This window comes from Dendropsophus ebraccatus, chromosome 6 (genome assembly GCF_027789765.1).
Source record: "Dendropsophus ebraccatus isolate aDenEbr1 chromosome 6, aDenEbr1.pat, whole genome shotgun sequence".
NCBI lineage: Eukaryota > Metazoa > Chordata > Amphibia > Anura > Hylidae > Dendropsophus > Dendropsophus ebraccatus.
In genome coordinates, this window is record NC_091459.1 from 36988817 (window position 1) to 37002439 (window position 13623).

Consider the following 13623-nt stretch of genomic DNA (forward strand, 5'->3'; position numbering starts at 1 on the left):
AAAAAAGGACAACAAAGAGTTAATTTACTGCTACATCACCGGGCTATCTCTTCTGAAGTCAGCACTGGCCCCTCTGACCTCTGAATATCAGCTTTCACACAGGTCCCGCTGCGTAATCTTTTGTTCTCTGCTCTCTGTTGCTGATTAATCTCCCTCCTCCCCCTCCCATCTCCATAGGTTACACAGGCCACGTCCTGTTAATGAGCAGTGAATGAGAGAGGGGAGGGAGGGAAGACCTGGGGAAAGTCTTTTTGAATGCAGATAATGGCATATTTGCCTAATAAACACAATTACAAAGTTTCTTAAAATCGAGTGTACTATTGATTTCTGCAAAAAAAAAAAAAAAAAACGACAGTGACACTTTAAGTAATAAAAAAAGATAGGCCAAGATGAAAATGACATCTAACACGAGCCTAGAGGAAATAAAAAGGTGTCAGAATGGCCTTTTCATAAGGCAACATGTTACAACTACCATCTTACAGGATTAATGCTAGTCAGTGATCAGAACTTTGCTTGTTTCAGCTTATCAATATGGTAACAAAGTTTAAGGGCAGGTCCCAGTTTTAGTCCCAAATACTTCATAATCATGTCACTCCTCAGAAGAAGCAAGGCATTGCCATCAATCTCCTATAAGAAAAAGAGGGAAAAAAAGAGACAATATTAGAGCGGTAAAGTTTTAGTGGCATATAATGGTGACATGGTACATTGTACAGAGATAAAGATACTAGAGCAGCACAGAAAAACGCACACATATAGTATATATGGAAAGTAAATTGGCAGATCTTAGGCCCCATGCACACAGGCTATACAGCGGCGCATGATGTCCTTGCTGTTCTATACTACAGAGCCATAGGCACTTCATGAGCCATGTATTTTACACTGTATGGCACCATATATTGGAGGCAGTCTCTCATGGAAGCAATGTTTCTAGAAGAGAAGAGTTTCATATTATGGGGCCAGATGGAACCTACATAAAGATATATAGTCCAGTCAAGTGTTGTGTTAGGGGTTCTTACAGTTATTTCGACAAATTACTACAATGATTGCGGCACAGACACACTAATAGAAGCCTACTGGATCTGTATTTCCTACGGACATTATGGCCGTTCCTTTCGAAATGAGAAAGAGACAGGTGTGTCCCACCACTATTGTTAGTATTATTAAAACCGAGTAGCTCTCAAATGTGTGACCCTGTTCACACTGGGTGCAAGGCGAAAAATGTATAGAACCGAGAGAGTCCTCAAGAAAAAAACATACTAGCAAATATAGAACATAATAGTGTATGTATAATTAGCAAAAGTAAAACATCAATAAGGTCAATGAAGTCCACATTAAAAGCACGCTCCGAGGGGATAAATGACAGGCAGAGAGGTCTGTTACTTGCCTCTCTGCCTGTCAATCATCCCTCTGTTTGCACTGACAGGCAGAGAGTGGTGACTAGACACAGGCGGGGAGCCGCCCAGATGACTACCTCCCCGCCTCTGCCTGTCATGCGCCTAGGCGATTAAAGTGTTTTTTTGGGTATAGTGCTATATTTTACGGTTCATGCCGCGGGCCGCTCAGAAGCTGTATACAGCTTTTCAGGGAACCATATCAGCCCGATTGGGCTGATTGGTTCCCTTTAAAAACCAACATCAGAAGTTAGTATATAATTTGATCAAACCATATTGCCTCATGTACCACGTGCAGGTCTTCTGATACACATGAGTCCCTACTCTAGCCATGGTGCAGTGTTGGCCGGTGACCACAACGGCCACAAAGCTAGCGTGCTCACAGGGGGGATCAGCCCAGCGGTCTGGCAACCACTGTTCACACTGTGCACACAGTGTGTTGGCAGACAGACACTGGGGTCGCTGGACCACTGGGTTCCTACCCCCTATGGGCACTGGCTTTGTGGTGGTCGCCGGCCAACACTGCACCATGGCTAGTGTAGGGACTCATGTATATCAGAAGACCTACACGTGGTACATAAGGCAATATGGTCTGCTCAAATTATATATCAACTTCTGATGTTTGTTTTTAATGTAGCTGAATATGCTTTTGTATCAAACATTGGTGCGATGTGCAGCCATTTCTGTGTTCTCCAGGCTTGTGCATTGTGTGTATGAAGCCTTACTTGTACACTCCCCCCTCTTTACCTCTGACAGAACTGCTTCCATGGAGGGAATCTCAGGGAAGCATATGCATGGGGTTTATTGTATTTAGCATCGTACGGCTTGAGAGCAAAGAAGAAACATGTTTAGCAGTTTCCTTTAATTGACTCTGTACCCACAATCTAACCCCCCCCCCCCCCCCCCAAACCACTCGTACCTTTGGATAGCTGTTTTTACTCCAAGATCTGTCCTGGAGTCCATTTGGCAGGTGATGCAGCTATTGTCCTAAAAAACAACTGATGCAGCCCTGTGTGAAATTGGCATGGCCTAGAGTATGCATGCCTTATGACTGCGACGCCCCTCTGTCCCTCCTCCCTGTCCTCTTTATTATTAGGAATGGCCCAGGCAGGATTTTTCCTATTCATCACCTGTCTGAACACTGCACAGGTGCCTTAACTATCCAGCACTTGTGCAGTGTTCACACAGGTGATGAATAGGAGAAATTGTTCTAGGGGAATTCCTAATGATGAAGGGGGCGGGGCAGAGGGGCGTCGCAATCCTAGGGCATGGGTAATCTCGGCTACGCCAATTTGACACAGGACTGCAAAATTAAAAGTTGTTTTTTAGAACAATAACTGCATCACCTACCAAATGGACCCCAGGAGAGATCTTGGATTAAAAGCAGCTATCTGATGGTACAAGTTGTTTGGGGGGGTCAGATTGTAGGTACAGAGTCACTTTAAATACCTTATTTCCACTATAATTTCTGCAATTACATATGACCAGAGGAACTAAGACTGAAAACTACTGTGATACAGTACATATAAAGTCGTCCTGAAGCTCTTTTCAACATTGTCTTTAGAGACATAAAAAGAACAGAGAGTTAAACAGATTTCTCAGGGCTGTATTTAATAAGATGATGTTGACATTTCCAGACCTGGTAAATTCTGAGCTAAGAATTAGATAAAAATGTAGTTCACAAAGCTCATCCTGATAGGACTTTGTGTTCTTTGCGGTAAGAACGGTTTGCCTCCCTTAATGTACAAATATTCTCAGCTTTTCCCTTGTCAGATGGACAAATCAATAGTGAGAAATGTCGATAATCACCGTTAAGTACCAAAATAAATACAGAGCTAATAGTAAAGGATTCATTACTTAATTGTTGTGAAATCTTCATTACAGCGACAATGTTGAAAGGATAGGTTTTTATTTTTATTTTTTAAACTTTCTCACAGGACTTTTATGAAAGCAGAGGGGATTCCATAGCAACTATGAAAATGAAGTCTTTATTACATCTCCCTGCACCTAATGTGGACAGGAGAGATTCATCTTAGTTGCCCCTTTCCATAACCCTTGAGATGGTTTTAAAGGGGGGCAAATCAGATAGTGGTCAAGGTGTCCTGTTCTCTCAAGGTGACTAAGGGCAGTTATAAGGGCTGTATGTGGGCTTTTCAAATAAAGGGAACCTATCATCAAGACCATGCTATCTAATCTATGGACGTCATGTTATAGAGAAGGAAGAGCTGAGCAGTTTGATATATATCTTTATGGGAAAACAATCAGTATAACTTGCTCATTCTCAATCACTGCTCATTCGGTGATAAGGAGTCCAGTGGGTGGTGTCACTTAATGGACTGGACTCCTTAGCATGGAAACATCAGAGATTTCAATCAATAATTTACAAGTTATACTGAATCATTTCCCATAAAGATATATATCAATCCGCTCAGTGACTTCTGCTCTATAACATGATAGCTAGATAGTATTTTGATGATGATAGGTTCCCTTTTAAGGGGTTGTCTGGCCTTTTTTAATTTGTTGCTGTTGGTGCATATATAACAATAAACATGTTATTCTTACCTGTCCGCACTCCCTCTGTGGCGTCCTCTGGTGTCATCAGTGTCCCCCACTGACTGCAGAGCCACAGCTTTCGAGATAACCTCCCCTCAGGGGTAACAGCCTGCTCAGCCAATCATTGGTTGCAGGACTGTCCCGTCTCAGTCAGTGATTGGCTGAACAGACTGTGACTCCCAAGAGGAGTTTGTCTCGGAAGTGGAGGCTCCGCAGTCAGTGGGGGACACCAGCAACACCGAAGAAGGACACAGAGGGAGTGCAGACAGGTATGGATAATATGTTTATTGTTATATATGCACCAGCAGCAATATTTTTTTATTTTTTAAAACCTATCTTCAGACAACCCCTTTAAGTTACACATTTGGTGACTGTCTTGTATTGTTGCTCAGCTTTATTCAAGTGTCATTACATGGACAAGTGTGGCACTATTTCTCAAAAAAAATGTTGATGCTTTATTTTTTATTTCAGATATTTCATCCTTTTATTAGTTATTATGGACACCTTTGAGTGAATTTTTAGTACTGCATAATTAAATGTGACCTTTGATCTGGTTACCAATCAACTTAGATTAAGCCTCCGTCTAAATCCTGTGAGCTCATGCCCTGGCATTGAATTAGTTAAGACCAGTGTTAGATACAGGAACATGCAGGCTGCAGAGGAGAAACTTAGCAAAATTTTACTGTCCAATGCATTTTAAACAAAAATCTACTTACGTGCTTTCTGAAAAGGTCAACGTGTGGACCCAATGACTGTGGATCGGCATCCTTCACAAACCAGACAACATCTTCTACAGTCCAATTAGATGGATCTTTGCTAGATGGTCTGACTGTCTCCTGGCTTTCAGGAGAAGGGCTTGAGGCTATGAAAATAATAATAATAATAATAATAATAGTAATAGTAATAGAGCTGATGTATCTTACACATGAATATACCTTTTTAAAAATGTCTCCTCAAAAACAGGGTCTTCAGCAACTACATTGTGTTGTGATGTTGTGCAGTAGCTGATTCACCCTCTTAGACACTGAAGATACTATAGGAGCTGACAGACCACTTCCTCTATGATGGTGGAGATCCGTGTATGGGGCAAGCTGGTCGGCAGTTTGCTCCAAACATGGATCGGCACCATGTTCTCTTCTTTCTCTGGCATCTCTTCATATATACCACGTTGACAGGGGAAACAAAGTTATGTCCTTAAAGTTCTCATCTATATCTATCCAGTGGTGCCATCAGCTCAGTGGGCAGTTGAGGGTTAAAAATTAGCTTTAATATCTCTCTAGTTATTAATGACTCTAGTTATTAACAATTAGAACAGGTAACAGAATGGCCGGTGTCAGAGAAGTTCACCCCGGTCGGTACTGCGTTAACAGCCAGATGATCTTCACTTCTGATGAATTGGGATGTGGGCGCACCCATGCGCGCCCGCATCCAAATTAGCCGCTGCACACAATGGAGCGTGCGGCGGAGCTGCACGCTCCATTGTGTGAGCTGAAGTTTTCTTACGTAGTGTGAACTGAAGTTTTCTCACGTAGTGTGAAACTTACGTAGTGTGAACAACGCAGCTCGGAAATAAAAAAAAGGGGTGTGCATCCTTTGTTCCATTCATATAAGCTGACATATTCGCCTAAGTTTTTTCTAAGGTTTTTGTACTCGCTGCCCGCACCAGATTTTTAGATGTGCCCGGAGTTCTCTTTTAACAGTTGTGTGCTTACTATCCCATGCTCACACTTCTTTCCACTAATTCTCTATTGATACTAAGATATGGTGATATTTTTCATAACACAGTATCAATATAGGTTTATCAGGCTGATTCTGTCACAGCAATCTAATAAGTTTTCATTATGAGCTAGACAAGTGTCCACATTTCTTGATAAAATCACACATAAAAGATTGGGGTTGTCACTCATGTAAAAATAGGGTCTCAGTTACTAATCATACAAGGGCAGTACAGGGTTTTGTTCTGTTCAGTACATTTATTAAACTTTTCATATATATATATATATATATATATAAAGTGTACCTATCACTTGACCATGTAAAAAAAAAAAAATCATGCCCCCATTGCCTCTCTGTAATACCATAGTAGGCTCCCTATTCTTCTTATCATCTTGCTGCAGCGTTCTGTCCTGGTACACCGCCATCCCTATTGTCAAACTATGTCATAACTTTTTGTCATAATTCTGTGGGACGGAGCCTTATGCCCCTGTTATGCATCTCCTGCCTCTTGTAGGGACGACTACTGAGTAAGCAAGTCAGTCCCCCCAACAACACCCGTCCACAAGCTTGCCTGCACCGGCTATCAGAATCAGGAGCTGCCGCTGAGTACTGACAAAGTCCTTCCTCAGTCTGCTCATGCTCAGTCTGTGATCACATGTGCAGCTCCTCAATTATGCTCAGAGCTGCTGCCGCTCACTTATCGGGTGATGAGACCCGACAGGGGGAAACAATTCTGTGGCATAAGAGCTATAAGAGATTTTGCAGGATATTATTGATTATTTGATATGTCTGCATATCAGACATATCCCAATGTCTACTGGGACCAAATTACAGAAACTGACGAGTACAAGTCTCTCCTAACTCAGTGAGGTGGTTGGCTTGACATGACAATGGGAACTATAACTGGAGATTTAGGCAGGAAAAAGGGAGAATTTGTACTTTGTACTTGTACTTGTACTTGAATTTGTAATTTGTACTGATTTATTAAGTTTATAGTTATGATCTATACTAATGAATGATTAGTATTTACGTGAATAGATAGTTATACTTTAACTGCATAGAGTAATTGCATTAGATGATGTGTTTAGACTATAGGAAGGAAGGTGTTAATAGATAATACTGTGAACTGTAGCAAACCGGCCAAGAACAAGTATTAAAGGGGAACTTTCAGAAGCTAACCTGCTGATAGCCCCCTAATGCGCAGCAGGCGCAAGGATGAAGGTATGCCACCTACCTTCCTCCTTGGCACTGTTCCTGTGCAGTTAGTAGCTGAATCCCCGGCCGGGAGCACTGTTAGGAGCACTAACTCCATCACGCCGAGGGGGACCGCTCTTTCTGATGATACACAATGGAGCAGGAAGGCTGGATCGGAGCGATGGGGGGTAGGGCAGTGCTCTGGGTCGTAAATTCAATTACTAACTGCATGGGAACTGTGCCGAGGAGGAAGGTAAGAGACATACCTTCCTCCTCAGCGCCACGTGTGCATTAGGGGGCTATCAGCAGGTTAGATTAGTCTCCCCTGCATATAGTTCCCCTTTAATGTCAAAGAGCTGGCAAAATAAAGACAGACACATGTCTAATGGACAAATGAACATAGCTGGAAATAATTCAGCTTCATTACCACTTCTTCCCTCAAGGTAACTTCCACTTCTAGTGGGACTCGATGTCTGACGTCTTAATCCCGCTGAGGATTGACCTCCCAAAGACATCTGGCTGGACCTGTGGTTGCACGAAGAGGAGGAACTTCCACCACTACCGCCTCCGAGCCGTCCATCTGCATTGTTCTGTCTCACAGAGTACAGAGAACCCATGTAGTTGTAGGCGGAATCAGAAGGATCAACGCTGTATCGTTTTGTATTCACAGGATCAACCAAGTAATCTTCTGGAATTACAGTTTCTGCTGGGGAAAATGCAATTGTGTAAGCAATTAAATCATAATATATAGACATATAAAATGTGAGCGAACCCTTTGGAATTACTGGACTTCTTCATTGATTAGTAATAATATGTGATTGTTATCCAAGTCAAAATTCTAATGAAACACAATCTACCTAAACTAAAACATACAATAACATGTCAATTCTTTGGGTGAAAAAAGGAGTGCTTGTGAGACATCCTATTAAATCAATGGGTCAAGCGGGGTCCGTGGCGCAGACTCCTCTTGAAATTCCGCACAAATTCCGTAGTGTTAACTGACCCTATGGGTGGTGCTCACCAGGCTATCTTCACATCTATTAAGCTCAGCAACGGCCAGCAGATCTTCACTATCGTGATTGTTTTTTAAAAACATGCTTTAAGACAACAATCAGCCGACATTGTGCATGTCGGCTGATCGTTGCCTCTTAGCAATGCATGACCTATTACACCAAACGATTATTGGCCGGGACGGCTGGTAACTGGCCAAGTACTGCTGATAAGCGTTTGGTGTAATAGTGCCCTTAATTTTAAAATTCACACTACCAACCTTCTTACTGTAACTACCCCACCTTTTGCCAATTAGCTCTTTGCACTGTGAATGTTTACTCCAGTGGCTCAGATTTACTAATACTATCTAACAAAAAGTCAAACTGTAATATAAAGTTGGATTACAAAGTTTTGTAATTTTACTAAAGTAAAAAAAAAAGGTCGGAATAACCATTTAACATTTGCTTCTTTGTCTGGATTATCCACAGCTTGTCCACCAGGTTGTCCGCCTACCTGACTCCATCCTGCCAGTATCATATTCCTTGGGGTTGTCTGAAGTGGTGCTATACTGTATGAAGGGTTGATTGCTGAACAGATTGTCACAGATGAGGCTGCGGCATAGCTTCTTCAGGAATCGCAGAACATATCCTATGCTGTTCACCACAGGAAGGCTGAGAAGATGCTGCTTTCCTTCAAATGAAGCAGAAACTGAAGAAAAAAATGAAACACCATTGTATTTATTGCATAGTCGGTACTAATGTGGAAATACCATATAGTTATATGGGGTTTTTTTTACGTTTTGTAGTTTTGCACAATAAAAATGTGTTTGATTAAAAAAAAATTGTGTTGCCAAGTTCTGTGAACTTTTTTATCTTTTTATTTTCTTTCATAAAATTCCTGAATACGGGCATTTTTTGCCAGGAAGAAAGTTGTGGTGGGTTTTTTTTTATTTTAAATTATGTATAATTTATTGCATCATTTTTATAATTTTTATTCTTGGGAGGGAAATTGGGTAAGGCTATGTTCCGACAAAAGAATTTTAAAAGAGGTAATTTCACAGGCTGCTGCTATTGTACTGATTACATGGTGAGGCCATGTTCATACAGGGTCACAGAATGGCTGGTGTTACTAAAGATCATCCCGGCCGGTACTGCAGTACCAGTCGGATGATCTTTGTTTCCGGTGAATTCGAATACGGGCGCACAACTCACCGATTCACACTGCGGGCTCACCATTCATCGAATTCGGATGCGGGCACCCAATTTACTGATGCACACAATGTCAGTTCACACAATAGAGCGGAGCTGCACGCTCCATTGCGGGAACTGACATGTCCGCGGCCGCTATGCAATGAATGATGGAATCCCGGCCACAGAGTATACTATGTGTATACGCTCCGGCCGGGATTCCATTCATTTAAATACAACATATATTTAGCATAAATTACTCCTATTATTGCAAATTACAATGGCCGTGATTTATGCTAAACGTACGTTGTGTGAACATAGCCTGATGCTGTAATGCTGTACAGATTGCTTTACAGCAGCCTCCTTTTATCCCTACAGACAGAACAGGAAGTCTTAGCTCAGTTTTAGCCCTAGTGGTTAGAATGGAAACTGCCAGATTTCCAGATTATTTTATAATATAGATAGAAGCTAACATGAGAATCATTTCCGTTCTTTTAGAATCGGAATGAAGCATCAGGACAGGATTGCTGAGAGCATGGGAATTAAATGCACTTCTCTTAGCACATTCTCCTGATGAGGAGTCTGATCATAATCCGATCAAAACATTTGATGTTTTCCCGTGATGTATTACCAGGTTTTCTAACTGACAGTGCCTAAATATAGGGAATTCCATGATTACGGTCCGTGGATGAACGATATACTACGGACCGGAATTCTGAACTTCAGGTATCATCATTCATAACGATGCCGGGAGCTCCGAGCTCTGTTCCATAGCACATATTCCATATTTACAAACCAGGCTCGGAACATGTGAAATATTTTTTTCTGCCCCTTTAAATATTTAGGGGGAAAAAACATATTTCTCCATACCAGTAATAGGTTGGTTGGAAGTAAGAACATTTTAGTTGTAAATGTATTCTAAATAATCTTAGGGTTTTTTTTTCATGACATTGTATTTATAATTTGAGAAGTCCTATTATAAGAAATTCCAGATCAAATAGTTTGAAAATACTCTCCATATACTATATTAGAAGAATATCCAATCTTTACCCAATCCAATTATCCTTTCCATGTCAGCCGATTTGTCTGTTGGAATACATTTTTTTTTCTATGACACTCGCTGATGGTGTCGTAAATTGCGGAGCATGATGATACATTAGCTGCGGCTCTGCCGTCTACTATAGTATTCATAGGTTTGTCAGTACACTTTTAAGTGTGTGCTAGATCTTTTCTTGCTCTAATTAATTCTCTTTGTTGGAACGACAGCTCACTAATTATCTCCGCAGCCACCAAATCATGAATGGCTGAGCAGTTCCTCAAAGCTTATTTTTCTTATGTAGCATCTTCCCTTTAGATGTGACAGTGTTTAGATGACTTTCTACTCCAAGTCATGCCTGCCTTATCTTTTTCCCTCATTTAAGACTGGTGATATTTAATCCCTTTCCAAAATACCATTTTAAATGGCCATGGATGTTAACTGCTGCCATTTCACAGGGTAACAGAGACTAAACAGGGGTTTCCAGTTTTGTGATTGTAATGCTTATTCACTATAATAATGCTAAGTTATACAAGTTTCAGATATTCTTGGAGGAGGTGGTTATTTATATGCAGAGGCTAAAAGCTGTCCTGTTCTAAGCTGTGATGTGGATACAGTTGTATCAGGTCTAGGAAAAGCTTTCAGAGCCAAATATATCAACATGTACAAATCTCTCTACTAGTTTTCTACAAAGTGTCATTCTGCAGAACATGCTGCTATAGCAGAGCAGTGCTTAGATTAGATACAATTAGTTTCTTCCCAACTACATCATATTTATGCACTTTGAGGCCACGTTCACGCAATATATGACACCGGCCGTTCTGTGACCCGGCCGTGTCACAGAACGGATGGTGTCAGTGAAGTTTATCCTGACCGGTACTCAAGTACTGGCCGGGATAAACTTCATTTCTATTGAATTGGGATTCGGGCCTATGTGTGTGTGCCCGCATCCCAATTCACTATTGCAAACAATAGAAAGCACTCTACATTGCATGACCTGTCAGGTTTGTGCGGCTGCTATTCAATGAATAGCGGCCGCACAAAACTGACATGTCAGTTTTCGCTGTGGTTGCTACGGATCCCAGCCAGATCGTATACTATGTGTATACACTCCAGCTGGCATTCCCTCTGACTGCAGCACAATGAAAGTTTTCTACTATTTACGGCTGTTGTTGCAAATCAGCAACAACGGCCGTGATTAATTGAAAATTTACGTTGTGTGAACAGAGCCTGACTCAGGAAAATGCTGATAGTTATAGTTATTTTAATGAGGAAAGAAACAGAGGACTGTCAGCAGAAAAAAAATCACCTGGTCCATCTAGTCTTCCCTTTTAGGAGATATATATAAATATATACATATACATATATATATATATATATATATATATATATATATATATCCTAAAAGGGAAGACTAGATGGACCCAGGCAGGTTTACATTCTTTTATTGTAGATTTATAAACCACATCGGCTGGAAGTTTGTTTCAAGCATCTACTACTCTTTCGGTAAAATAATATTTTCGCACATCGCTTCTGATCTTTCCCCCAATTGACCTTAGATTGTGCCCCCGTGTTTAGTTTCATATTAAAATCACTTCCTTCAATCTTAAAATCACCTCTTGAATCTTATTTAGGTTAACATATTTAAAGGTTTCAATTATGTCCCTTCTTTCCTCCAGGCTACCTTCTTGTAGCTATTTTGTAATGCTGGGAGGGATAACCACAGTGATATCATTAGCAACTTGACCTCAGATTAACCCTCCCAAGGGAGGGGGCAGGATGAGGAGACTGGGAGAAAGGCTCACACACAGATTTTTGTGTCTTTAGCAGAAAGCAGAATCTCAGAACTGGGGGAAGGAGACGGAATAGATAATATCAAGTATGGAAGGAATTGTTAGTCTCACCATGGGCAGCAACATATGAAAAGTTATGTTTGAGTGGAATAGCCCTTTAATTAATTCCTCTTAGGGGATATGGTGAGTAACACCTGGACACAATATATTCAGGAGGCACAGTATATGGGGCTATTGTTTTCATGGCTTACAGTATGTGACACTTTTGCATTCAGGAAGCACATTGTGAGGCAGTGCCATATTCCAAGCTGTTCCATTCAAGAGCCACAATGAGTGGCAGTATTGTAATATTTTATTCTAATGACAATGTGTAGCAGTGCCATGTTAGCCATCTGCTAGATCAGCGCTTACTTAGGGCCCTATTCCACCGGACGATTATCGTTTGCATAATCATTAACAATTAACGATCTCAAACGACCGCTATTGCGAAAGACCTGAAAACGTTCACTCATTTCCATGGAACGATAATCGTTACTTATGATCGTAATTGCGGTCGGTTTTTCTTCCCTATTTATTCGCTATTGCATTCGTATCTATTGTGAAAGACCGAACGACGTCTTATTCAATGCAAATTATTTGCGAACATTTTGCGAACGAGCAATGATAAAAATAAGTCCAGGTCTTATAAAGCGATCAATGATTTCTCCTTCGGTCGTTAATCGTTAACTGCATTTCAACCGAACGATTATCGTTTAGATTCGAACGAGTTAACGATAATCTGAACGATAATCGTCCGGTGGAATAGGGGCCCTTACTGAGCCTATTACACGGCTCGATAATCGTGCAGCAAATGCTATATATATATATCGTTAGCGTAATAAATTGTATACATACCTGCCCACGCTCCCCAGTGTCCTTCCCGCTTCTGCCCTCTCCCCAAAGCCGCTGCCGGACCTTTAGAGCTGGTCTGTGAAGTGACAGGTTGCACAACCAATCACTGGCTGAGATGGGACAGCAATGCGGCCAGTGATTTCAAAGACCAATGTAGAAGCGGCAGCAGCTGGGAGCGGGCAGAAGCAAGAACACCAGGGTGCGTGGACAGGTATGTATAAAGTATAATAATTTTTTTTTTCAGTCATCAGCCATGCATCACCATTACATGTAGCCGTGTGCGCCTGGCGGACGATGATTTTTAGGCAGGTCCAAAAGACACGATCAGCCGATGATTTGGCAGATTATCATTCTGTGTAATAGGGTCTTACAATAACTAAAGGATATGGATGTTATGTTCTTCTGATCATTATCATAATCTCTGACATCTCCCCTGAATATTATCAGCTCAAAACATGCCCTACCCTTCAGACACGGAACAGTTCTAGGCTGGGTTCACACTACGTATATTTCAGTCAGTATTGTGGTCCTCATATTGCAACCAAAACCAGGAGTGGATTGAAAACACAGAAAGGCTCTGTTCATACAATGTTGAAATTGAGTGGATGGCCGCCATTTAATGGCAAATATTTGATGTTATTTTAAAACAACGGCTGTTATATTGAAATAATGGCCGCTATTTACTGTTATATGGCGGCCATCCACTCAATTTCTACATTGTGTGAACAGATCCTTTCTGTGTTTTTAATCCACTTCTGGTTTTGGTTGCAATATGAGGAACACAATACTGACTGAAATATATGTAGTGTGAACCCAGCCCTAATATGGAACACAAATAATAAAAGCTACACAGAATCTAGGCAGATACATTG

The 13623-nt window shown here is 41.2% G+C and overlaps 1 protein-coding gene across 3 annotated transcripts in view; it reads right to left on the reverse strand.

Annotated features, from left to right (window-relative positions):
* Positions 1-318: 318 nt before the first annotated feature.
* The window catches only part of SCML4 (Scm polycomb group protein like 4), a 68882-nt gene continuing 55577 nt past the window's right edge, over positions 319-13623 (reverse strand). Inside the window, exons 6-9 of one of the 3 annotated variants that reach the window (XM_069973617.1) lie at positions 8358-8552; positions 7282-7557; positions 4661-4806; positions 319-627 (exon numbers count right to left, since the gene is read on the reverse strand). In XM_069973617.1, the coding sequence (XP_069829718.1) occupies positions 502-627; positions 4661-4806; positions 7282-7557; positions 8358-8552 (743 nt within the window). In that variant the 3' untranslated portion in view covers positions 319-501. Of the gene's footprint in view, positions 628-4660; positions 4807-7281; positions 7561-8357; positions 8553-13623 lie in introns of all 3 variants that reach the window. The other 2 variants (XM_069973616.1, XM_069973618.1) reach the window with 2 other exon arrangements.